Source organism: Bubalus kerabau, chromosome 4, assembly GCF_029407905.1.
Source record: "Bubalus kerabau isolate K-KA32 ecotype Philippines breed swamp buffalo chromosome 4, PCC_UOA_SB_1v2, whole genome shotgun sequence".
NCBI lineage: Eukaryota > Metazoa > Chordata > Mammalia > Artiodactyla > Bovidae > Bubalus > Bubalus kerabau.
The window spans coordinates 2,619,765-2,645,046 of NC_073627.1; the positions used below are offsets into that span (position 1 = coordinate 2,619,765).

At 42.7% G+C, this 25,282-nt stretch overlaps 1 protein-coding gene across 3 annotated transcripts in view; it reads right to left on the minus strand.

The window, feature by feature from the left end:
• ABCA5 (ATP binding cassette subfamily A member 5) overlaps positions 1 to 25,282 on the minus strand; it is a 66,405-nt gene that overhangs the window by 32,106 nt on the left and 9,017 nt on the right. Inside the window, exons 2-12 of one of the 3 annotated variants that reach the window (XM_055575007.1) lie at positions 19,750 to 19,861; positions 18,517 to 18,721; positions 17,599 to 17,760; positions 16,255 to 16,343; positions 14,136 to 14,365; positions 12,263 to 12,404; positions 10,214 to 10,402; positions 8,293 to 8,440; positions 5,280 to 5,448; positions 3,881 to 3,939; positions 2,761 to 2,871 (exon numbers count right to left, since the gene is read on the minus strand). In XM_055575007.1, the coding sequence (XP_055430982.1) occupies positions 2,761 to 2,871; positions 3,881 to 3,939; positions 5,280 to 5,448; positions 8,293 to 8,440; positions 10,214 to 10,402; positions 12,263 to 12,404; positions 14,136 to 14,365; positions 16,255 to 16,343; positions 17,599 to 17,760; positions 18,517 to 18,721; positions 19,750 to 19,851 (1,606 nt within the window). In that variant the 5' untranslated portion in view covers positions 19,852 to 19,861. Of the gene's footprint in view, positions 1 to 2,760; positions 2,872 to 3,880; positions 3,940 to 5,279; positions 5,449 to 8,292; positions 8,441 to 10,213; positions 10,403 to 12,262; positions 12,405 to 14,135; positions 14,366 to 16,254; positions 16,344 to 17,598; positions 17,761 to 18,516; positions 18,722 to 19,749; positions 19,900 to 25,282 lie in introns of those variants that run through there. The other 2 variants (XM_055575008.1, XM_055575009.1) reach the window with 2 other exon arrangements.

Sequence of the window (25,282 nt, forward strand, 5' to 3'; positions counted from 1 at the left end):
GTCCAACTCTCACATCCATACATGACCACTGGAAAAACCACAGCCTTGACTAGATGGACCTTTGTTGACAAAGTAATGTCTCTGCTTTTGAATATGCTATCTAGGTTGGTCATAACTTTCCTTCCCAGGAGTAAGCGTCTTTTAATTTCATGGCTGCAGTCACCATCTGCAGTGATTTTGGAGCCCAGAAAAATAAAGTCTGACACTGTTTCCACTGGTTCCCCATCTATTTCCCATGAAGTGATGGGACCGGATGCCATGATCTTCGTTTTCTGAATGTTGAGCTTTAAGCCAACTTTTTCACTCTCCACTTTCACTTTCATCAAGAGGCTTTTTAGTTCCCCTTCACTTTCTGCCATAAGGGTGGTGTCATCTGCATATCTGAGGTTATTGATAATTCTCCCAGCAATCTTGATTCCAGCTTGCGTTTCTTCCAGTCCAGCATTTCTCATGACCTACTCTGCATATAAGTTAAATAAACAGGGTGACAGTATACAGCCTTGACGTACTCCTTTTCCTATTTGGAACCAGTCTGTTGTTCCATGTCCAGTTCGAACTGTTGCCTCCGGACCTGCATACAAATTTCTCAAGAGGCAGGTCAGGTGGTCTGGTATTCCCATCTCTTTCAGAATTTCCCACAGTTTATTGTGATCCATACAGTCAAAGGCTTTGGCATAGTCAATAAAGCAGAAATAGATGTTTTTCTGGAACTCTCTTGCTTTTTACATGATCCAGCGGATGTTGGCAATTTGATCTCTTGTTCCTCTGCCTTTTCTAAAACCAGCTTGAACATCAGGAAGTTCACAGTTCACATATTGCTGAAGCCTGGCTTGGAGAATTTTGAGCATTACTTTACTAGCGTGTGAGATGAGCGCAATTGTGCGGTAGTTTGAGCATTCTTTGGCACTGCCTTTCTTTGGGATTGGAATGAAAACGGACCTTTTCTAGTCCTGTGGCCACTGCTGAGTTTTCCAAATTTGCTGGCATATTGAGTGCAGCACTTTCACAGCATCATCTTTCAGGATTTGGAATAGCTCAACTGGAATTCCATCACCTCCACTAGCTTTGTTTGTAGTGATGCTTTCTAAGGCCCACTTGACTTCACATTCCAGGATGTCTGGCTCTAGGTCAGTGATCACACCATTGTGATTATCTGGGTCGTGAAGATCTTTTTTGTACAGTTCTTCTGTGTATTCTTGCCATCTCTTTTTAACATCTTCTGCTTCTGTTAGGTCCATACCATTTCTGTCCTTTATCGAGCCCATCTTTGCATGAAATTTTCCTTTGGTATCTCTGATTTCCTTGAAGAGATCTCTAGTCTTTCCCATTCGGTTGTTTTCCTCTATTTCTTTGCATTGATTGCTGAAGAAGGCTTTCTTATCTCTTCTTGCTATTCTTTGGAACTCTGCATTCAGATGTTTATATCTTTCCTTTTCTCCTTTGCTTTTTGCTTTTCTTCTTTTCACAGCTATTTGTAAGGCCTCCCGAGACAGCCATTTTGCTCTTTTGCATTTCTTTTCCATGGGGATGGTCTTGATCCCTGTGTATACTAATAATTCAGTTATTTGTATGTATTAATAACAGACATAAAATAAGAGTTAGTATACAGCTGGAAGACACAACACACCCTGATTTCTATACAAATGGTGATCTGCTTCCACTTATATTCCAGCCTCATTTATATTCCCTATAAATGGCCTTCATTTTCAGGGCATATTACAGAGCAGAGAGAGCAAGGGGTCAGAGGTTTCACACTAACTGCCCACTGATGCATGACTTACACTATTAACAATACTCCAGCAACAATTTCCCCTCATTTCTAAGCACTACGCAGTGGCAAAGAGAACAAAGAAGTTAAAATTTACCCCTGACCAGCTGCGTGACTTTGGGAAAATCACCTGATCTAAATTCGAGCCTTGTTATCCTATAAGCTGAATATTAATACATCCCGCTTTACTTAAGAACTAAGTAAATCAGTGTGATAGTGTGGGAAATTGTATCAAAAATACACAAATCCTTACATCAATGAAAGATATTATAAATACCATCAGAGAGTGACACAGAGATAAGAGACAAAATCAAACTAATTTAAAAAGTCAAACCCCTGCTGGTGTGTGGCAGAGGCCGACACAAGATGGTACAGCAGTTACCCTCCAATTTAAAAAAAAAGTTAAACCACATCTAAAAAGATGCAGATTCGATACACGGACACTCGGCCCCTTCTTAAAGTGAAATATTTACCGCCCTGCAGCTCTATGTGATTGTGGAAAACCGGAGCTGCTGTACTAGATTCTTGCCTACAGGGCAGCCGCACGCAGCAATTACACATGTGAGGTATTGCTCTAAAAGCTAAGGAGACTGTGCTGACATTCGTCATTCTTTCCTTCTGAACTGACTGGTGCTCACTTAGAAATGTTCATCTTCTCAACCAAAATGTCTATAGGCCTCATTTAATTTCCAATTAATTGGTTTAATCCTTCCTTGAAAATGAACAATAAATATAAACACAAGTAAAACATCTGATAAAACAGGCACAAAATTAGATCATTTTTACTTAAATATGACTGAATCATCTTTATTTTCTGCTGAAGAACAAACGAGTGTAATAAAAAGGAGAAAAAAATGAACACAGAAGTTGATACCAAATCACTGACAAAAATCAATCAGTACATATTTCAAGGATAAGTAAATGATCACGGTCCCTTAGTTACTAACCCTAATAAAACAAATTAACAGATTCTTAAGTCAGAAAACTCTTACCCTCCGAGGGCGGGCACAGCCCGCACAGAATATTCATCAGGGTGCTCTTTCCTGTTCCGCTGTGGCCAAGCAGGGCAGTGATCTGGCCCTCGTATATGTCAAACGATAAACCTAGTGCAGGGAAAAAGGACATTCAAATGTGATCTTTATTTGCTGAGTCTTGCACAATAAGATAAATCATAATACTTGGGCAATCTTGAAATAAGTCAATAGATTTAAAGACAGAAGTTACCAGCATATTTAATAATATAAGATTTAATATTGTAATACAACAATAATTCTTTCTTATAGTCAACAGTATGAACAGTAAGAAAAGGTAACACAAAATAAACTTTTATTTTTTTGTTACACTGACAGAGTCAGAGGGGGCACAAAATATCGGGAGGGAGGTTTCTAGGTACCCACTTTTGGGAACTCCCGAGGGTATTAAGAAAGCCCATGGACAGAAGGAGCCTAGTGGGCTAGTCCATAGGGTCACAGAAGAGTCAGACACGACTGAGCGACTAAACAACAAAGGGAATTAAAACAAAGAGAAGAACAAAAGTTTGTTTCCAAAGGTATTTAGAGGCATGTTAAAAATATTGGCAAAAAATTATGAGTTAACCAACAGCATTTTGTTGGACTCACTACGTCGAGTCTGACTCTGCGTCCCCGTGGACTGTAGCGCACCAGGCTGCTCTGTCCATGGGACTCTCCAGGCAGGAATGCTGGAGTGGGTTCCCATGCCCTCCTCTAGGGGATCTTCCCGACCCAGGGACCGCAGCCGAGTCTCACGCCTCCTGCGCTGGCAGGCGGGCTCCTTACCACCAGTGCCGCCTGGCAAGCCCTGTGTACACATGCGTGACAGTAAGGTTAAGAAGGACACAGATTTGTTTTAAGAATTGACAACTTTTCATCTTAGTAGATATTCCTTTTTTCTTTTACTACTTTGACGTTGAACTTTTCATCTTAGTAGATATTACTTTTTTCTTTTACTACTTTGACATTGTTAAATTTATTCTGAACATTAATCACATAAAGAAAGTATCTCTAGAGAAAAGATAGAAAATTGTGGTAAAGGAGTTTAAATTTTCCATTTGTACCTTAATCCTACAGACTGAACACTAGGAGAGTTACTCACTTCTCAAAGCCTCTACATTTTCACCTTTCTTTCTGTGGGTCTTCTGAATACCACTGATTCTGAAAAACACCATTTACTACTTTAAGTATTTAAAGCAATCTCCAAGTGTGTGTCTCTGTGCATGATATTTTTAATCAAAGCTGTCATATTTAATGGGAATGAAGTATCTTCCTACTAAAACAATAAATCAAAGAAACCTGGCAACAATAATAAAAGTATTTTAAAGAAACTACAAGAAAAGAGTATATTACTTCTCTCCATTTTAAGTGTAATTCATTCATTTTTCATGACAAGCCAACCTCTAAAAAGAAACGGAAACATTTGACTTAAGCAATTTACAGATTTCTTATTTCATATTTGATTCTTTTCCATTTGTAATTAATACTTGTCATGTCGGTTAAGGGAGCTTAAAAATCAGATGCTATTTCACATCAGTACATGTTTCAAACTGTCTTGAAGTGATTCTCTCATTGCACTTGAAATGTTTTACATAATTTTTTAAAGAATTAACAGTCTTGCTCATTAGTTTAATTTTTACTCTTAAGAAGGCTGACCACCAGTCCACTGATTGCATCTTAAATACCTAATTTTCCTTTGCATTTATATGTTTTTCTTAAATTTAAAAAACACAAACTATACTCTACTTTTTCTTTCACTTTTCTCTTTTCTCCTTCTCCTTATTTTTTTAAATTTGGTTTTGACTGAACTAGTAAGGAATAGTTATGAATTTCTCTGGTTCTCTGAAATTAAGCCGGTGTGACAAGTTAATTATGTCACAGTTTCTAAGGGTCTATCAAATTAACAGCACAGTTTAATGTCTGGCATGTCTCAGACAATGCAGCTCGAATAGAAATAGAAAACTAGTATCTATTGCTTTAATTTACATGGTTTTAGTAGCTAAGTAGTGTCCAACTCTTGTGACCCCATGGACTGTGGCCTACCAGGCTCCTCTGTCCATGGCATTTTCCAGGCAAGCGTATTGGAGTGGGTTGCCATTTCCTTCTCCAGGAGATCTTTTCAACCCAGGAATTGAACCCAGGTCTCCTGCATTGCAGGCAGATTCTTTATCAACTGAGCTATGAGTGAATCCCTCTTAATTTATATAATGAAGAAATTTTAAAATGGCTTAATTTTATAAATACTAGATTTTATTACTTAAAAAATTTTCTATTCAAACGTAAAATGTCAAACCCAGCAGAAAATTTATTCTAAATGGTTACAAAGAAAATAAAAACTTAAAAGAGAATTAGCCCTTGATACTGTTTTTTAAAAATCACAAAATGTGCACCAAATCTCCTAAAATACCATGCTTACATACATTACATAAAAGACAGGATTTACACATGGCATGTCCCATGAGCAGTTCTTAAAACCTAAACTGCCAGAGATTAAATCATACCTGATGGCTTCTTTTCCTATAAATTCTGAAGAAACAGGCTCAACAATTTCACTAAAACTAACATTCCCATTCACGTTGCCCTCTGATAACTCCTTATAATTCCTTTTGCTCTTCGACCAATATGATGGCTTCAGAAAATAAAATGATGATCTCCGTAAGCCAAATTCTCCTGAAAAATAGAGGAAAAAAAAAACACACACACACACACACACACAACTGAGTTAACCTAACAAATTATTTCTGAAAACTAGTGTTTAAATCAGAAAGGCAGTCTGTGTAAACTAAGACAACCTAAAGTTCAGACATAAATTACTAAGTCATCAATGTGAGAGAAAAAGAAGTCTTACTGACAGATAACTCTTATCCATAAAGAGTTTCAGGGCTGCTGCGAGTCCATGGAATGTAAAAGGTAAGCAAAGCACATTTTCCAGCCTAGAGACTTCCCTCATCACGAGGACACGCACACACCTAACGGCTAGCACGCGGCGCACCACGTGCGGCATGAGCGCCGGCAAGAGCTCAGAAGGGGAAGCGTGCACATCGCGGTGTTGTGAAGGCTTGAGTCAGCATCAGCTTAGTCTTTGGGAGCAGACAGTATTTGGAAAGGCTGCTACAGCTCACAGAAAGGACTTTTTAGATGCAGGAGAGTAACAGGGCAGGACCAACACAGGAGACTCCAGTCTAGCTAGCTGCCCACGGCACAGGCAGACTTTCTCCCTTTCTCCCCAAGGAACCAACATTCCCCATCCTTTCTAACACGCCCCCCACTGATGACCACGTTTCAGAGGGAGCCGCTCCCAACTAGAGAGAGTCCAGTGGACCAGATGGGCACCATGCAGGCTCTGGTGACTCCTCTGCTTCAGCCACAAGCAGGCACCAACTAAAGAGAAGAGAAGGGCTTGCTGGGCACAAGTCTCCTGTCCCTCTCCCACTGGATGTGAACGAAGAAGTGCAACCCTGTGCAGGCACGAGGAGATAAATCCACCAGACTCTGAGACAGGAGCAGCAACATGGAGAAGGTGGCACCCTGATGACACAGCCAAGCAAGGCAACCCACTGGGAGCCCACCCTGACTCTGGACTCTGAATGAAGAGATTGATTTCCTTCTTGTTTAAGACAATTAAAAAAAGGTCCTCTGTTACATGAGTAACTAAACATAATCTAACTGATACACTGGAGATGTGTTTAAATAAACAGGACTGAATGGATGGATATAAAATACAATAAGGAGAGGGTAACAGTGGTAACAAGGGACTGAATGTATAAAAGCATCGTGCAGGACATCAACACTCGACAAGTTTCTTTTTAATTCACCAGGATGTGCTCAGCAAGGTTTCTGAGCAGGTGATCAGTTTGACTAAAGGCAATGGCAAGGTTCTTAGACAGACTTGAGGTAGGTAATTAGATGAGCACTACTGCAATGGTCTAGAACAGTGCAACCAAACAGGACTTTCCAACAGTGGACAAGACCTCGTCTGCGTTGTAACCAGTGACCAGGCGCAGCTGCTGACCCCTCGGCAGGTGCCTGCGCTGCTCCCTGGGGGCTCAGCTGGTAAAGAATCTGCTGGCAACGTGGGAGACCTGGGTTCAACCCGTGTCAGGAAGATCCCCTGGAGGAGGGCGAATCTGCCAGCACTGCGGGAGACCTGAGTTCAACCCCTGGGTCAGGAAGATCCCCTGGAGGAGGGAAAATCTCCCGGCACCGAGGGAGACCGGAGTTCCATCCCTGGGTGGGGAGGATCCCCTGGAGGAGGGTGAAGCTGCCGTCAACACAGGAGACCTGGGTTCCATCCCTGGGTCGGGAAGATCCCCTGAGGAGGGCATGGCTGTCCACTCCAGTATTTTGGCCTGGAGAATCCCGTGGACAGAGGAGCCTGGCAGGCTACAGTCCATGGGGTCACCAAGAGTGGGACACGACTGAGCGACTGAAACAACATTCGCCCTGCTGAGGAAGGAATTGCTCATTTGTTCAATTATAAGTAATTAAAACTTAAAAGTCACGTGTGTCTTGTCATGTAAGACTGCAGATCAAGAACACAGACAAAATGAACGAGGAACTCAAGGGGGAAAGGAAAGAGGGCAGGAGTTATTTAACAATATTTTGAACCTGCACAGGTTTGAGGTAGGTGGAGGATAAGAGACACGGGGATGGGAGAGGTTACAAGGTTGCTCCACTGTCTCAGACCTTAGAGGGTACAATAGTGAAGCGCTTCAGCCACAAAAGTGGACATGGGGAAGGACTGAGTTAAGAAATTCAATTAGGGATTTAAGGCTTTCAAAACACTGGTCTCTTTTTGCCCAGTCTCCTTACATTCACTGGAAGTTAAGGTATAAGGTACAAGATACAATTACAATTAAATTAAAAGCTGTTAACAGTGAAAACGACTTAGAGTGCTGCTAAGTCACTTCAGTCGTGTCCAACTCTGTGTGACCCCACAGATGGCAGCCCACCAGGCTCCCCCGTCCCTGGGATTCTCCAGGCAAGAACACTGGAGTGGGTTGCCATTTCCTTCTCCAATGCATGAAAGTGAAAAGTGAAAGTGAAGTTGCTCAGTTGTGTCCAACTCTTAGCGACCCCATGGACCACAGCCTACCAGGCTCCTCCATCCATGGGATTTTCCAGGCAAGAGTACTGGAGTGGGGTGCCATTGCCTTCTCCACGACTTAGAGTACTCAGCTAGAAAAAAGCTAAAATTAGGTTAACCCACAGGGAGCTCAACCTGGTGCTCTGTGACAACCCAGAGGGGTGGGATGGAGAGGGAGGTGGGAGGGAGGCTCAAAAGGGAGGGGACATGAATACATGTGGCTGATTCATGTTGACGTATGGCAGAAACCAACACTATATTGCAAAGCAATTATCCCACAATTAAAAATAAATGAATATTTCAAAAAGAATATTAAAAAATCAAAAACAATAAACCATTAATCTTGTAAGAAAAAAAAATAAAGGTAACTTTAGGTGGACAAAAACCTGAAAAATCTTTCAAGTAAAATTCAGTGACTATCTGCGTACCTGGAACAACTTGATCAAGATAAACAGCCAAGAGGGCGTAGAAAATGCTGTTAAGAATCAGCATCATAATAGCAATGATTAGAGGACACGGGCCTTCAGCCAAATTAGAAACTAAAGCACCTTCATCAACGTCTTCTAAATGCATGACCTGAAAAACAGAAATGTCCACCCGATAATACAAAAATAGTCAAAAAATAAGCAAAAGCTAACATTATGTCCAGAGTCAAGAAACTGGGCCGCTTAGGAGATTAAATGGTCTAGCCAATGAGTAATATGAACTTACAAAGAAAACAATAAAAACTTGACCAAAATATGAGTTAATCACAACCCTTTCTGATCCTGTTTTTAAAGCTGTGTGTCGGTTCTTGCAGCATGTCTCTTTAGTGCTATGGCTATCAAATGAAATGAAAACTGATGCTAGCAAAAGGGTTTACGGTCCAGAGAAGTCAAACAAGTTATCAGAGGATAAACTTATGGTCAGCACCTTTCAACCCTGAAAAAGGAGAAGGTTCTATAACTAATTAACGCTATTAAATTATTCATAGCAGATGTACTGACAGAGCAGGGGGAAGGACAGTAGTGCTGAGGTCTCGCCCAGGTTGCAGGCCCACCATGAGGCAAACAGACTCTAACTGCACATGGAGGGTTTCAGCATCCCCGTCCGTGAAATGAAGGTGGATTACGTGGCACCGAAAGTCCTTCCCACTCAACACAAACCCGTGAACCTATAATCCTGTCTTCCTCAGTGAAGGGGAATGCAGTGGATACTCAGAACATGCAACACCAGCTTTGAGGTCTCAAATAATTCACATCCGTTAGATTTGATATTCACCAACAATTCAAGTCCTGCAAATAGAAGTCTATCCAGCCAATGTGAATAATCTCTTATATGAAGTAATCACATTTTTTCTTATTTACACATTAACTAAATATATGTTCTAATATATAAAGCAGTTTTTTGTGAGAATTTTCCTCTTAGAACCTCACTGCTCTTAAAAAACTAAGAAAAATCACATTATAAACACCAATGAAAATGAAAGAGAAAGTTGCTCAGTCATGTCCAACTCTTTGTGACCCCATGGACTATACAGTCCATGGAATTCTCCAGGCCAGAATACTAGAGTGGGTAACCTTTCCTTTTTCCCAGGGATCTTCCCAATCCAGGGATCAAACCCAGGTCTCCCGCATTGCGGGTGGATTCTTTACCAGCTGAGCCACAAGGGAAGTCCATAAACACCAATACTATTCAGGTAAAGACAATCCCCTGAGTCCTGGACTTATAAAATCCACCAGGGTTTCCCTCGTGGCTCAGATGGTAAAGAACGTGCCTGCCAATGCAGGAGACCTGGCTTCAATCCCTGGGTCAGGAAGACACATTTTTCATGACCGTAGTAGTGAGATAAGAACTGTGGTTGTCCAGGTACTAAGTCGTGTCCGACTCTTTGCAACCCCATGGACTGTAGCCTGCCAGGCTCTTCTGTCCATGGGATTTCCCAGCCAAGAATACTGCATGGAAGAGGGTTGCCATTTCCTCTTCCAGGGGATCTTTCCAACCCAGGGGTCAAAGCTGTGTCTCCTGCGTTGGGAGGTGAATTCTGTACAACTGAGCCACCTGGTGTTTTAACCAGTGACTTCTAACAAGCTGAGTTGTTCCAATGAAACAGACTACTGAGTTTCATTAAAACAAAAAGTGGAGAGCTCGTTGATAAAAAGGTCATACAAATGAAAACCTTAAAAATGGAGAAAATATAAATGAAATCAATATAAAACGTTCTCTGGTTTTCAAATAGCATCCTTTCCCATGTTTATTGTAAAATAACTTTTTGCAAACCAAAGGCAGGATTCATGGTAGTATAATACACTGCATGGAAGTGGAGAGAAAGCAAGCATCTGGGAAAGCAGGATTAAACACTTCACGTACCTGTGCGATGCCAATCAGGAAAGTGCACTGACAGAAGGGACTGAGGAGCCACACTAACGATGGGGGGAAACTTTCCATGAGGACTATCAAGAGGCCAACAAATCCAAAAGCCACCGTGACTAAAAATTCAACTATTCCCACATGCTTTGATTTTTTAAAAAGAGGCGTCAGCATTAAAGCAAAAAATACCTGTAAGATACAAATGTTAATGTTAATGCATTGTTCATATACACTGATGTAAAAACAAGATTAAATTTTTGCTTGTGAAAATACAAGCTATTTTCATTAGAAACTACATTCACTAAAATTCAATTAATTTCTAATTAATTCCTTGGTGGCTCAGTGGTAAAGAATCTGTCTGCCAATGCAAGAGACACAGGTTTGATTTCTGGGTTGGGAAGATCCCCAGAGGAGGAAGTGGCCACCCACTCCAGCATCCCTGCTCGGGAAATATCAAGGACAAAGGAGCCTGGTGAGCTATAGTCCATGGGGTCCCAAGGAGTTGGACACACATGTCTTAGCAACTAAAGAACAACAAATTTCTAAAGGTCATGCTGAGATATTTAATTTTCATACAAACAGTGCTATACATTAACAATATAAACTGACAAATACTTAAAACTGCTCTTTATCTATGTAATAGGCAAACATGACCATCTCAATTCCACAGAAACCAAAAATTATCAGGCATCTCTGCAGTTAGACATGTTCAAATACGAACAAAACAATTCAGCAAGCTTTCAAATACAGGACCCAGCTTTTAATGTGTTGATAAGAAACAGAGGCAGTTAACAACCATGAAACTATATAGAGAAGCATACACGTTATTTGAGGCAGGCTTCCATGCTGGCTCAGCTGGTAAAGAATCCACCCGCAATGCGGGAGACCTGGGTTCAATCCCTGGATTGGGAAGATCCCCTGGAGAAGGCAAAGGCTACCCACTCTAGTATTCTGGCCTGGAGAATTCCACGGACTGTATAGTCCATGGGGTAGCAAAGAGTCAGACACGACTGAGCAACATTCACTTTCACATACATGTTATTTATAAATTATCATGTTAAAGAGCAGAGATGATAATCAAAATATTTCACAACTGATACAGCATGGGCACGTGAGCCAATCAGAATGGAAACTAGGACCACGGAAAACAAAGGCTGGGGGCTTCTCTGGTGGTCCAGTGGCTAAGACTCCATGCTCCCCATGCAGGGGGCCCAGGTTGGATCCCTGGTCAGGGAACTAGACCCCACAGGCTGCAATTAAGACCCAGCGCAGCCAGATACATCCTTAAAGATTAAGCAAGCAGCGCCTGGTGGTGCACAACCACATTTAGCCAAATACCCGGCCCGTACCAGCACTGTCAAAGAATTAAATTTACAAGGACATATCTTTACCCAGCATCATCCTGTACACATATTACCTTGAAACGTTTAGGATTTCACGAAAACAAAAATACAGTCTAGTACAAGACCATCTTGCTGCTGCTGCTGCTGCTGCGTCGCTTCAGGCGTGTCCGACTCTGTGCGACCCCGTAGACGGCAGCCCACCAGGCTCCCCCGTCCCTGGGATGCTCCAGGCAAGAACACTGGAGTGGGGTGCCATTTCCTTCTCCAATGCATAAAAGTGAAAAGTGAAAGTGAAGTCGCTCAGTCGTGTCCAACTCTAGCGACCCCATGGACTGCAGCCCACCAGGCTCCTCCGTCCATGGGATTTTCTAGGCAAAAGTACTGGAGTGGGGTGCCATTGCCGTCTCCACAAGACCATCTTAATGGTGTATAAACCCAGTTATATGAAGATCATAAAAGACAGACTCAGAGGAAATATGTGTGGAATACATCATATGAAAACTAGTTAAATTTAAACTTGAGAATATTTTGTAACTTTCCTAAAAATGAGGAGGTACAATGATACAGCTCATTCATCAGAATTAACCGAGGAACAATCCTGTCTTTCGTGGGAAGTCAACTGGAAGTAAATCAAAACATAAGACTTTACTGTATTAATCAAATATTTTGACAGTTCTTTATTCCCATTTCAAGTGAAAGTACTTACAGATGATAAGCCATAGAGGAAAAAAAGGAGAAATATCACAAAGCAGCTACTCTGAGGGAATAAGGAAGACGCTGTTGCGATGACTGCCATGAGCAGGGACATGAGAAAAATCAAACTTGTGTAGAGAAGAACCCAGGAAAGCCTAAAAGGGGAACAAAGACACAGTTATGGCTAAATACACGGGCCTTAATAATTAAAAAAAATCATTTTAAACAAAACTTCAGCTTTATTTTAGCCGTTTCATTCTTAAATTTAAGCCAATCACTTCATTTCTATGTATGCTCATGTACTGAAAATTAAAGCTCTTGTATGTAATGAAAAATATAGTACTGGTTAAGCTGTAGACAAAATTATCAAGTTATCATCTCATATAGAGATAAAATGGTGATTATCTTTCCAGGAGTCAAAAAAAACTTACAGATTTATAGCAAATCACAATTCATTTAAATCTAGTACTTTCAGAAGTTCAACAATGCACATTCTGATTTTCTTAAAATACAAAAGAGTTTAATGACTGACGATTTTCTTTATGGTACATGCAACAACTGAACTCTAATGGCTTTTGGTACTTTAGATAGTTGTAAAGGCCACCTTGCTAAGCAACAACGTTATTACTATGGAACTCAACGTGAGACCAAGATCAACAACAGATTCATCACAGGACTCAACATTTTCCCTCAAATCAGAGCTCAGGGGAACTGCCCCACAGTCTATTATTTTGCTTTTGTTTTTCAAGTTAGCAGGTAACTTACTGCACAGTATCATAAAAACCACGAAAAGAGGGCCAAAAGATACCTAAACTACCAAAATTAAATCTAGCATTTTACAGAGGCAGAAATGAAGCACTGAGAAACTGATCTGCCTAAATTCTTCCAGCTACTGTCTCCTCACAAAACATTTAATATTCCAGTGTGTCTCAGAGACTGACCATTAGTGATACCCCCAGAGTAAGAAATGAGCAAAGACGATGTCACATGGGATAACCCCATTTGTAATACGGTTCAGCTGCTGCATTGAGCTAAATGGAATAAAATGGTTAATAACAACTCATATTTGATAGTACTAACATCTCCGTCTAGTCAAGGCTATGCTTTTTCCAGTGGTCATGTATGGATGTGAGAGTTGGACTATAAAGAAGGCTGAGTGCAGAAGAATTGATGCTTTTGAACTGTGGTGTTGGAGAAGACTCTTGAGAGTCCCTTGGACTGCAAGGAGATCCAACCAGTCCATCCTAAAGGAGATCAGTCCTGGGTGTTCATTGGAGGGACTGATGTTGAAACTGAAGCTCCAATACTTTGGCCACCTCATGTGAAGAGCTGACTCATTTGAAAAGACCCTGATGCTGGGAAAGATTGAGGGCAGGAGGAGAAGGGGACGACAGAGGATGACATGGTTGGATGGCATCACCAATTCGATGGACATGGGTTTGGATGGACTCCGGGCGTTGGTGATGGACAGGGAGGCCTGGCATGCTGCAATTCATGGGGTCGCAAAGAGTCGGAGACGACTGAGTGACTGAACTGAACTGAATGTTTCCCCCAAAGTAAGGTCAAAATAAATGTTCTTACCACATAGTGGGGAAAGTACGGAAAACATACTTGGAATTGTTTAAAAAATTTCATGCCTCTATAAAATTATCATTGTACAAAAATGTTAATGTGCTCATTGGTGAACTTTTTCATTTGCTTCTCTGGAAATAATTATTTGCTGGAGCTTTGTGATGAGTCTCAAACTCCATGACGAAGGTGGGAACTGCAAGAAAAGAGGTTCAGGACCTCGTCGAGTCCAGTGAGTAACAAAACTGCAGTACTGAAGATTTGTAGAACTTTCGCAATTATTAACCACACTAAATAACAAAGTTTTATTAACATACCAAAAGGCCGTGTCATGAAGTCCCATTATCTTTAAAAACTCTTTTAACTTCTTCTCTTTTTCTGCTACGATATGAATTGCCAAAAAGTATCCAAAAGGTGAAAATGCTATAACTAGGTATATTAAAATTACTCCTCGGGGAAAGGTGTCTATTTCTACAACAGCCGTTTCTCCCATAAGAACAGCTTTAGTTGACTCCAGCTCTTTCCAAAAAGAAACATTGGTCTTCATCTACAATCAGAAAATGTAAACACACTCAGTTAACTTAGTTCTGAGAGCAGCCCCTGAAATAATGAGACAATCACATCCCCAGAGTTAGTCCATAACCTACTGCAAACACAAGCCTCAAAACACTACAGACCAGAAATCAAGTGGCCGACCCCAGTACCACAGTACTGCATAGAACACTGCTTTCACTCATTCTGGAAGCATGTTAGAAAGTTTAAAGTTTGAAGTTGGGAAGTACACATGTTTTTATTAAATAATTTGTGAAAGAAAATAAAACTGCACAATAACCATCTTTAGTGACAGCTATGTATGCAACTTAATAAAAATACATGTTTATAAAATTGAGGAGTTAAAGAATGATGACAAGTGCCATGAAAGAATAACTCTCTTTTTAAAAAATGTTCGTTTAGGTAGTAAGTTCTTCTATTGTTTACAAAAACATATACATATGCAGCATGCATAGAGACAGGATAATAGAACTGTGCATGCCCTATGGCACTCTTCTGCCTCATGCTCACGTGAGCGGCCACAAGGAGCTCTGCCCCACGTGTTGGGGTGGTGTGGCCTGGGCTGTGGCTCCACCTGTTGGTGTGGTGCGGCCTGGGCTGTGGCTCCACGTGTTGGGGTGGTGTGGCCTGGGCTGTGGCTCCACCTGTTGGGGTGGTGTGGCCTGGGCTGTGGCTCCACCTGTTGGTGTGCTGTGGCCTGGGCTGTGGCCCCACCTGTTGGTGTGGTGTGGCCTGGGCTGTGGCCCCACCTGTTGGTGTGGTGTGGCCTGGGCTGTGGCCCCACGTGTTGGGGTGGTGCGGCCTGGGCTGTGGCTCCACGTGTTGGGGTGGTGCGGCCTGGGCTGTGGCTCCACGTGTTGGGGTGGTGCGGCCTGGGCTGTGGCTCCACGTGTTGGGGTGGTGCGGCCTGGGCTGTGGCTCCACGTGTTGGGGTGGTGCGGCCTGGGCTGTGGCAGCCGAGGTCTTTGGCCAAAACACAAATAGGCACTTCAGCACCGTCGATGCAACACGCCCTCTACTTATTTCACCGTCATCAGCCTGGGCCTGTGTGTTACTGAATACTGTATCTACGATACGTTTCTACCGTGCTGGGAGAGCCTGTAGGACACGTGTGTACTGTCTCATGTGGCTCTAACAGCGACCCTGTCCAGTAAGCATTACTTCTGCAGTCGTTTCCCGCATAGCAGTCTAACCACCGACAGTGACAGGGCTCCTACCCAAGGTCTGCGGTTCATTTCTACTCAAACGAGAAACACTGGGTCAGGTCTTCAGAGTCTAAACACAACATTTATACACAATGTTAGTGGCAGTATACTACTAAAACACAGGAACGAGAGCCCAACAGCCACAGTCTGAACTAGCTCTGCCACTGATCCACCGAGGTTTGGAAAGTCACTTCATCTTCCTGTGTGTCAAGTGCATAAATGAAATGCAGATGAGCACCAGCCTCACAGAGGTGTCAAGACTCAACGGGCTGGTGCTAGAACACAAGGGGGAAACAACGTTTTGCAGACGAGTGCCAAATATCTGTTAAAAATAAGATCGACCGCTATGATTAAGATAATAAAGGTGACTTCTTTAAACTAAGTTATTCTTATTCAAGGGGGAACACCTGCAAATACAGGCCTTTCATAAATATTGCCTACAGACAGCACAGACAGGATAACACAGGTATAGACTGCTGAACAGTGTGCTTGGAGACCATGAAACAAAAGTGGGTTTCAAAAAAAATTAAATCAGAAAATATGACTTCTTCCTTCTCTTTTTTTGTAAAGGAGCTGACCTGCGCGATGTACTTTGGTACACGTGACCGCGGTGAAATGAGCGTCAGTGGTGAAGGCGTGGGGCACGGTGTGCACCCTGGCCTTCCTCCAGCACCTTTACCTGTATGATGGCTGCGTCTATCGAGGCCTGCAGAACCGTGAACCCTGAGGACCAGAACTGGACGGCGTCACATGATGGGGAACAGCCAGCTACAGAGGAGACACGTGAGGGGCAAGGCTCAGCACAAGCAGGCAGCACGCAGTGGGCCGCCACAGTGACACAGCTGGCCCAGCTCTAACAGAAGCGAAGGAAAGAAGCAACTGGCCTCCAAGGCAAACAAAGTCTATCACATCCCTTACCGTTTATTTGAAATGTTTGAAATCAGAGAGTTACACGTTTTAGGATACTGAGTAGTAAATGCACACAAATGGAAGCAAAGAAATCAGTGGCTGCTGCTCAGGTGCTAAGTCGTGTCTGACCCTGTGCAACCCCAGGGACAGCAGCATGCCAGGCTCCTCTGTCCTCCACTAACTCCTGGAGCTTGCTCAACTCGTGTCCTTTGAGTCTGTGATGCCGTCCAACCACCTCATGCTCTGCTGCCCCCTTCGCCTTTTGCCTTCAATCTTTCTCAGCATCACGGTCTTTTCCAATGACGTTTTTTAAAACAAGTCACTTTTCTGGCTTAAGGTAAGTCATTCTACAATGAATTATCAGCTTTAAAAGCTTTCCAGATGCAAAGGCAGGTCCCAGTGAAGAGCACAGAAAAAAAGGAAAAGTATCTGAAGGCTTTTTGGAATCAAGTCACAAATGTAAAACTTAATATGGTGACTTTAACATTGTTTCAATAAATGTTTTTGGTTGATAATTATTTTTTCAGAGGCTTAGGCATTGAAGGCTGTTTTCCATGTTTCAAACATAGAATTAATAAAGTTTATTGGTGGAAGAACTTGAGATTTTAAAATATGTACCATACCATGTACAAAAACAATTATGTGGAGAAAAGAACATAGACTTAGAAAGTCATATAACTCAAGATAAAATTGTTTAATATAAATTACGCGTGCATGACTGCTAAGTCACTTAAGTAGTATCAGGCTCTTTGCAACCCCATAGACTATAGCCTGCCAGGGTCTTCTGTCCGTGGTATAATCCAGACAAGAATACTGGAGTGGATTGCCATTCCCTTCTCCAGAGGCTCTTTCCAATCCAGGAATGGAACTGCAGGTGGATTCTTAACCAGTGAGCCACTGGGGAAGCACAATATAAATTATACTTCATATTATATATGTAGCTGTGGGTACAAAGATATACACACATGTTCTTATGCTAGAGTTGACAGTCTTCTGATCTGAATAATTATAGTTGGAAATTTCAATGTAGGACTCCATCAAAATTTGCATTTGAACTATGAGCAATAAAAACATGCATTTAATTGATTTTCATTGACCATTTAGGGCTACTTGCCTCTTGAATCCATATAAACAGAAGATACTGGAATTGTATCAGGAAAAAACCGGAGCTCGTAGGACATGAAGTCTTTGAACACAACGCCTACAAAGGTATCAGACTTGGAAAGACTAGATGTTACCAATTCTTTTTCATCTGCATATTCTTCAATAGTTACGACTATAAAATAACAAAACAAAATCAGCTCAAATACATGAATAGTTTATTATAGTACAACAGACCAAATTTACCTTTATACTTGATGAATGTAGTATTTTATAAGCATTTGTTGAATGCTCTAACTTCTTAGATAATGAATACAGCGCTTCTAAAAACCAAACTAAAAAGTAACAAATATTAAAGTTGTGCAATTTTACAGACACTATTTCTTTCTTATCTGTCATTTGACTATACATAAGTTATGTATCAGTGTAACACATAAGCTATTAACATGATAAATTAGAGCATACACTTTACATGTAATATATGTAGTTCATTTACCTATCTCAAGTGAAACCATGAAATAACTCCTTGATAAATGAATGGATATTTTATTTTCAAATATTCCTTCTTAGGAAGAAAATTCCAAAATCCTTCTCAGAAACAAAATACATATTTTAGTAACTATGATACAACTCTTCTTTGAATAAAAATTGACATTTAAACCCAATATTGCTTCTTTTATCCTATACGAATATGCTTACTTGATAAATGGCCCATGATATAAAATATTAAAACATAAAGTATGCTATAAATGAAAGTTTCACAAGAAACATAGGCCAGCAGAATCAAATGACGTTAACATTTTTATAAAATTCTGTTATGGTGAAAGGATATATACCTAAATGTTAAGACTGGTATTTACTCAATAAAGCAAACAGCACAACACAGAAGAGGCTGTCTGTAAGGGACAGGCCCCACGCCAGCTCACAGTACCGTCAAGAAGGTGATCCACAGACACTTTCTGCATGATGCTCCTCGTGATGTTAGTCGCGGGCGTGAATCCAAGCACGACATTGGTGAGGACGGACGCGTCCAGGGCACTGAGTTCTACATCAGGCACTTCTTCATATTTCTTATTTGGATGCATCATGCTAATTAATATTAACCAAAACAAAAAAAACAGTGGAAAAAGAATTTCCTGCAACAAAGGAAACAAAATGATTACAAAGCATAACAAAGGCAGCAAAAATCATCAAGCTTTCTATGAATATAACTAATACTAAGAAAAAAACATGAAGAACTTGGGTCTCCTTTCTTAAGCACAAAAAGTAAAAGCACTTCTATCCTAAAAGATATATTGTGCTGAACCAAACCCAACAGCAATAATTTTTCCTTTACATTCAATTTCACTAAAATATTTTAAAATTCAAGTCACCATAATATATTTAAGTGACATAAAAGCTAGTATTTAAACATCTGAGATTAATAATATCAAATATAATAATAAATTTATTCATGTATAACTTTAAAGTGACTTACCAATTATCTGTAACTCAAAGACACCATAAAAATGTTTTTGAGTCTGAATTAAGACTTATGTTAAATTATACCTAAATTTCTACTCCTAAAACTATACTCAGTTACATTCAATAGCTGACTTTAATGGGGATGAACTATTGACTGTTTCATCTTGCTGTTTAATTGTTCTGCCGAAAGAATAATACCATTCTGTCCTTTAAAATCATTATTGACTGGTCGTCCAGAGTTCTTACTTCCTTTTATCTCTTAGACCAATGTATGCTAAACAAATAAATATACAATAAAGTGATGCATGCTTGTGGAGACGGATATGTGGCATAATTGTAGTAATCCTGGCCAATTCAACCCAGAGTCCGAAATATGGGAGGCCATGGGGAGGAAATGTGGAATAATGTTCCAGGAAGTTATTTGCAGAATTTATTTTTCACCTCATGAAACAGGAAATACATGAAGTTCAAAATCAAGCACTGACATGAAAAAGTCACTAAATTTGGAAATTTATCAACATTTTTGACATTTAGAAAACGTTGGATAATTTAGGTATTTTTTTCGGAGGCTAACAGTAAGTTTTCACTTCGCAAGCAACATTATGATAAAAGTGCATGCAGCAGAACAAATCATCTCTTAAAGATAGGACATAGTCAGGTGAAACACGCTGCAGCGATGCACGGCGGCCGGGCAGCTCACCTGAGCACTGCTCTTCTTGGTCCTGCATTTCACCAGGTAATTCTTGAGGAGCAGCGTTCTCGTCTGCCTCCAGACCCCGTCTTCCCGAACTGTAGTCGCCATGTTTTCTAGGCTAGTTTAATAGAGAAGGGAGAGTAGAGGGAAAAAACACTGCAACCACACAGTCACGTCTAGGCCATTTTTAATGTTAAAAACAGACAGACAGACAGACAGACAGATGTCTGAGTCGCAGATCAGATAGTTAAGCACACTCCACACCATCTCTCCCACCTGGACAGGATGCACTGAACAAAATGAGAAGGTTCTGAAAGGTAAACAGCAGCACGTGAAACCAGCGAGGGCCCACCGGGAATCTGAAAGCGGCAGGGAGGGCAGATGGGCAGACGAGCTTGGGGAAGCAGACCACTGCCCATGCAGAAGGGTAGCTGGGTGGCACACTTGGGCAGATCCCGGCTGCACTGCAGAGGCTTCTGAAAACTAAACTGAAATTAGACCTGCAGCTCACAGACTGTGGGCAGAAACTTAAGACCCGAACCTAACCAACCAGGTGGACGGCATGTTCGCAGGAGACACCAATGCTCTCTACAGGATGGAAACAAAACTCGAGGTCTCACACCACCCAGCGTCATTCCACTCATGAGGCGTGTGGAAAACATCAACTCTGTTAGGAGAAGAAAACCCATAGATGTCAATACCAAGGTGACGCAGATTTTCAAATTATCTGACAAAAAACCCTAAAGCAGCTGTTTAAGAGGTACTCCAACAAACAATGGTAAGAAGACAATGAAAGAAAACACTCATTTCACTCTCGAAAACGACCCAAGTGTCAGCAAAGAAACAACACTTTAAAAGCAGCACCAAATAGTAATTTCAGAACAGGAAAACACAGTAACAAAGCAAATCCACAGAACGGGCGCAACAGCAGAATGGAGACAAGAGGAAAACAGTCAGTAAACTTGACATAACAAGAGAAGCTATTCAGTCTCAAAAAAAAGAGAGAACAAGCTGTGTGTGTTGTTTTTAAACAATTAACAGTATCGTTTCTCAGAGAACTGAGATAGTAAGAGTCTAACATTCAAATGGCCAGAAAGGGAGAAGTGTGTTAATGCTGGACAAATACTTAAAGAATTAATGGCTAAAAACTTCCACGATGTGGCCAGAGATGCAAAGCCTCAGAGTTTCAAGAAGCTTGACAAAAGCCCATACAGGATCAACTGAGGGAGCCCACACTGAGACACATCACAGCCCAGCCGCCAAAAGTGAAAGAGAAGTCCTGAGAGCAGCCAGAGATTAACCACGCGCTTTGCTACAGGGCAGTGATGCTCCGAATGAGAGCAAATTTCTCATAAGAAACTCTGCGGCTAACGGGGGGCGGGGGCGGGGCAGTCCTTGTACAGAGCTGGCGAGGAGTAGAGAGGTTCCGCTGCTGAGACAAACGCTGCGGCTGGTCCCCGAGGGGAAACCAGAATTCCTGTGTGACTCCACTCCTCCACTTGTAGGTCTTCACCCAAAAGAACTGGAAACAGGGGCACAGACAAATGCATGTGCACGCAGGGTCAGAACTGCCAAGACACGGAAACAGCCTGAATGTCTATCAACAGAGAGGGGGACAAGTGGAGGCGGTGCGCACACACGACTCACTGTTCAGCCGCAAAGAGGAGTGAAGCACTCACACACGCTATGACGTGGGTGAGCCCCCGGAACACTGCAGTGAGCGCTTAACAAGCCAGACCTGAGAGGTCAAGCGTGAGCCCATCTACACGACATTTCCAGAACACAGACATCCATAGACAGGGAATGTGGACAGCTGGTTGCTGGAGCAGAAGGGGAGAAAGCGCTTAGTGAGTCAGGGGTATTACTCTGGAGCAACAGATACAAACCTCATCTCTTTTTTTTTTTTTGAGCTGTATGACCTAAACCACCGCATCACAGGCCCAGTATCCCTCTCCCAGGGTAAGCTGATCCTCTGGGGGCCCTTCTGGGAGTGGACCTCTGTTGGAACTATCTCCGCTCTTCAAAGAGGCTATGTGAAAGCAGCAATCGGAGTGGCCAGCCCCCACCAGTTCCCTCCAGGGGCCCTATCCCCATCTGCTTGCCCCCGTAACCCAGAATGCCTGTAAACTAAAAGGCATTCAGCGGGCAGCTCAGAGGAGATGCCGAGAAGGTTCTGCTAAGCCTCCTTCCGGGGCAGAATTCGCTGCCTTGCTTTATAGAAACGCGTCTGATGGGAGCCACTGGGGTGACTCCCGTCCACAACAAGCACCACCTATTCCAGGCTGGCTGGCCACCGCCTCCTAGATAAAAAAGCAGGCGACTTTTTAGAGGCAGCTCATCTTAACCCCCAAAAGTCAATATACATAACTAAAGTTGGGATCAAATAAACATCCTCTTTACAGGTACAGAAGACAGACAAAAGGGTTATTTTTTAAATTTAACGACTGGATTACAGACAACTTTTCTCTGTGCTTTTTTTCTATTTTCCCATCAATATGTGTTCTTTAGACAGTGGGGAAAAAAAACAAATTACACAATTAGACATACTGTAAAAATATGAAATGAGTAAATTAAAAAAAGCAAAATTAAAGCAGTCAGGAAAGGAAGATACACTAAAAATAAATTCTTCTAACAGCCTCATGGATGTTATATCAGATTCTGTAAAGAACTGGTAATCTTCTCGAGGCTGATGAAAGAAAAGAAGAATGGAAGGAGGGGGCTGGGAGGGAGACAGGCAGATGGGTCATACTTGTTCAAGGATGACTTCCTACAAAACAAACATAGAAACATTAACCAGCGGAGCGGCAAGAATGGCCTCAAGTCCTCTGCAAAGCATACTGATTTAGCGTAGTGGGCGCCACTGAATTATTCCTTCGAATTGAACGCTGCATGCTTAGTTCTTTGTTTTTAGAGAATGGGCCCCTCATAAGGCAGCTGACGGACTCCCAGTAGTTTTCCTCCTTTGAGAAGTGCTCCCTGAACTCAATTAGAGTTGATGGCCTTGCCTGAAGTCCAGGAATCTCTGCACCTGCCCACCGCAGTCAGGGCTTCTTAAACCATCACCGTCACCCCTACTGCCACTGAGCTGTGCCAATTAAATCTTCTTCTGGCAGCATGGAAGTTTTAACTAAGAGAGCAGGGCTTGGGGATCGTGGAACAGAGTAATAAAAACATCTAAGAGAGTTCATACGCTCTTGGTACTAAGTTTTCCCCTAAGGTTTGGTACCTACTGTGCCCAAAACTTGATTCTTCTTCCTTGGAGTATGTGAAATGCCCTGATACCCACCCAAAGTACTTCATTTTCCCTGAAGGCAGCCAGACCAGACAGTTCCTGTCTCTGCTATCAATGGACTCAACCAGCGTAACAGGATAATGTGCTCCTAACTCCGTGGTTAGGACACTCCCAAGGGTAACCAAGACTGTCCAAGTGAAGCACGGCAGTAACCCAGAGAGACGCTCCACGCCTGCCCACCTCCCCACCACGAAGGGCAGGGCACTGACGGGCTGAGCGTGCAGGGCGGCAGAAAGCTGAGGACTGCTGCTGCAAAGGTTTTCAAGTGGCTTAAAAAGTGAGATTAACAGGGACGCATCTCTACAGAAGGTGACACAAGACAACTAAGCAAAGAAGTCACGCTGGTGTCTGTTCAGCCTATTTGCCCCTTTCTTCCAAAGCAAAGTCCCAGGGCTTCCCTGGTGGTAAGGTGGTTAAGACTGTGTGCTCCCAAGGCAGGGGGCCCGGGTTTGCTCCCTGGTTGGGGAGCAAGATCCTGCGTGCCACAAGTGCAGCCACATACACACACACGCTGACACACGCACAGACGCATGCACACACACAGTCCTGCACACACATACACACAGACACACACACACACACACAGTCCTGCTGCACACACACAGACGCGCATACACACACACACACACAGTCCTGTACACACATACACACAGACCCACACAGACACACACACAGTCCTGCTGCGCACACACACAGATGCACATACACACACAAACACAGTCCTGCTGCACACACACAGACGCGCATACACACACACAGACACACACAGTCCTGTACACACATACACGCACGCACACAGACCCACACACACAGACACACACACACACATGCTGACACACGCACAGACACATGCACACACACAGTCCTGCACACACATACACATAGACACACACACACAGTCCTGCTGCACACACACAGACGCGCATACACACACACAGACACACACAGTCCTGTACACACATACACACAGACCCACACAGACACACACACACAGTCCTGCTGCACACACACAGACGTGCATACACACACAGACACACACAGTCCTGTACACACATACACACAGACCCACACAGACACACACACACAGTCCTGCTGCGCACACACACAGACGCACATACACACACAGACACACAAACACAGTCCTGCTGCACACACACAGACGCGTATACACACACACAGACACACACAGTCCTGTACACACATACACGCACGCACACAGACCCACACACACAGACACACAGTCCTGCTGCACACACACACACACAGATGCACACAGACACATACACACAGTCCTGCTGCATACACACACACACACTGACACACACACAGACGTGCACACACACAGACACACAGTCCTGCTGTACACACACACACACACACACACACAGATGTGCACGCACACACTGACACACACAGTCCTGCTGCACACACACACACACACACACACAGATGTGCACGCACACACTGACACACACAGTCCTGCTGCACACACACACACAGTCCTTTCTTCAGCAGGTGCTTTCCCCCTGTCCTCCTCCCGCCCCGAGCTCCATCCCAGATGGACTACCTCCCTATCGCTCTTCCTCAGCCAGAGTGCCCTCCACCACTTTGTGCTCGAGTCTCTCAGGGAGCAGGGCTTCCCAAGAGGCTCAGTGGTAAAGCATCCACCTGCAGTGAAGGAGCCCTGGGTTCGACCCCTAGGTCGGGAAGATCCCCTGGAGAAGGAAATAGCAACCCATTCCAGTACCCTGTCTGGGAAATCCCATGGACAGAGGAGCCTGGCGGGCTACAGTTCACACGGCTGCAGAGAGTCAGACATGACTTAGTGACTGAACAACAACAAGAAAAATCTAATGGTTCTAATATTCTAAAACTCTAATCATGTGAAAAATGTAAATGTCAATAACTTTGATGTTCTATCTACTCAAGTTATTAAAGTGAAACATCCTTTTTTTGTTTTTGGTTGTTTACAAACCAGCTGACATTACTTTCTTTGTAGCAGCCTGAAAAAAGACACACTACTCTGAGAATGAAAACATCTTTTTTTTTTTTTCTATTTTTAAAAAAATTTATTTATTTTACTTTACAATATTGGTTTTGCCATACATTGACTTGAATCCGCCATGAGTGTACATGTGTTCCCCATCCCAAACCTCCCTCCCACCTCCCTCCCTATTCCATCCCTCTGGGTCATCTCAGTGTACCAGCCCTGAGCACCCTGTATCATGCCTCAAACCTGGGCTGGCA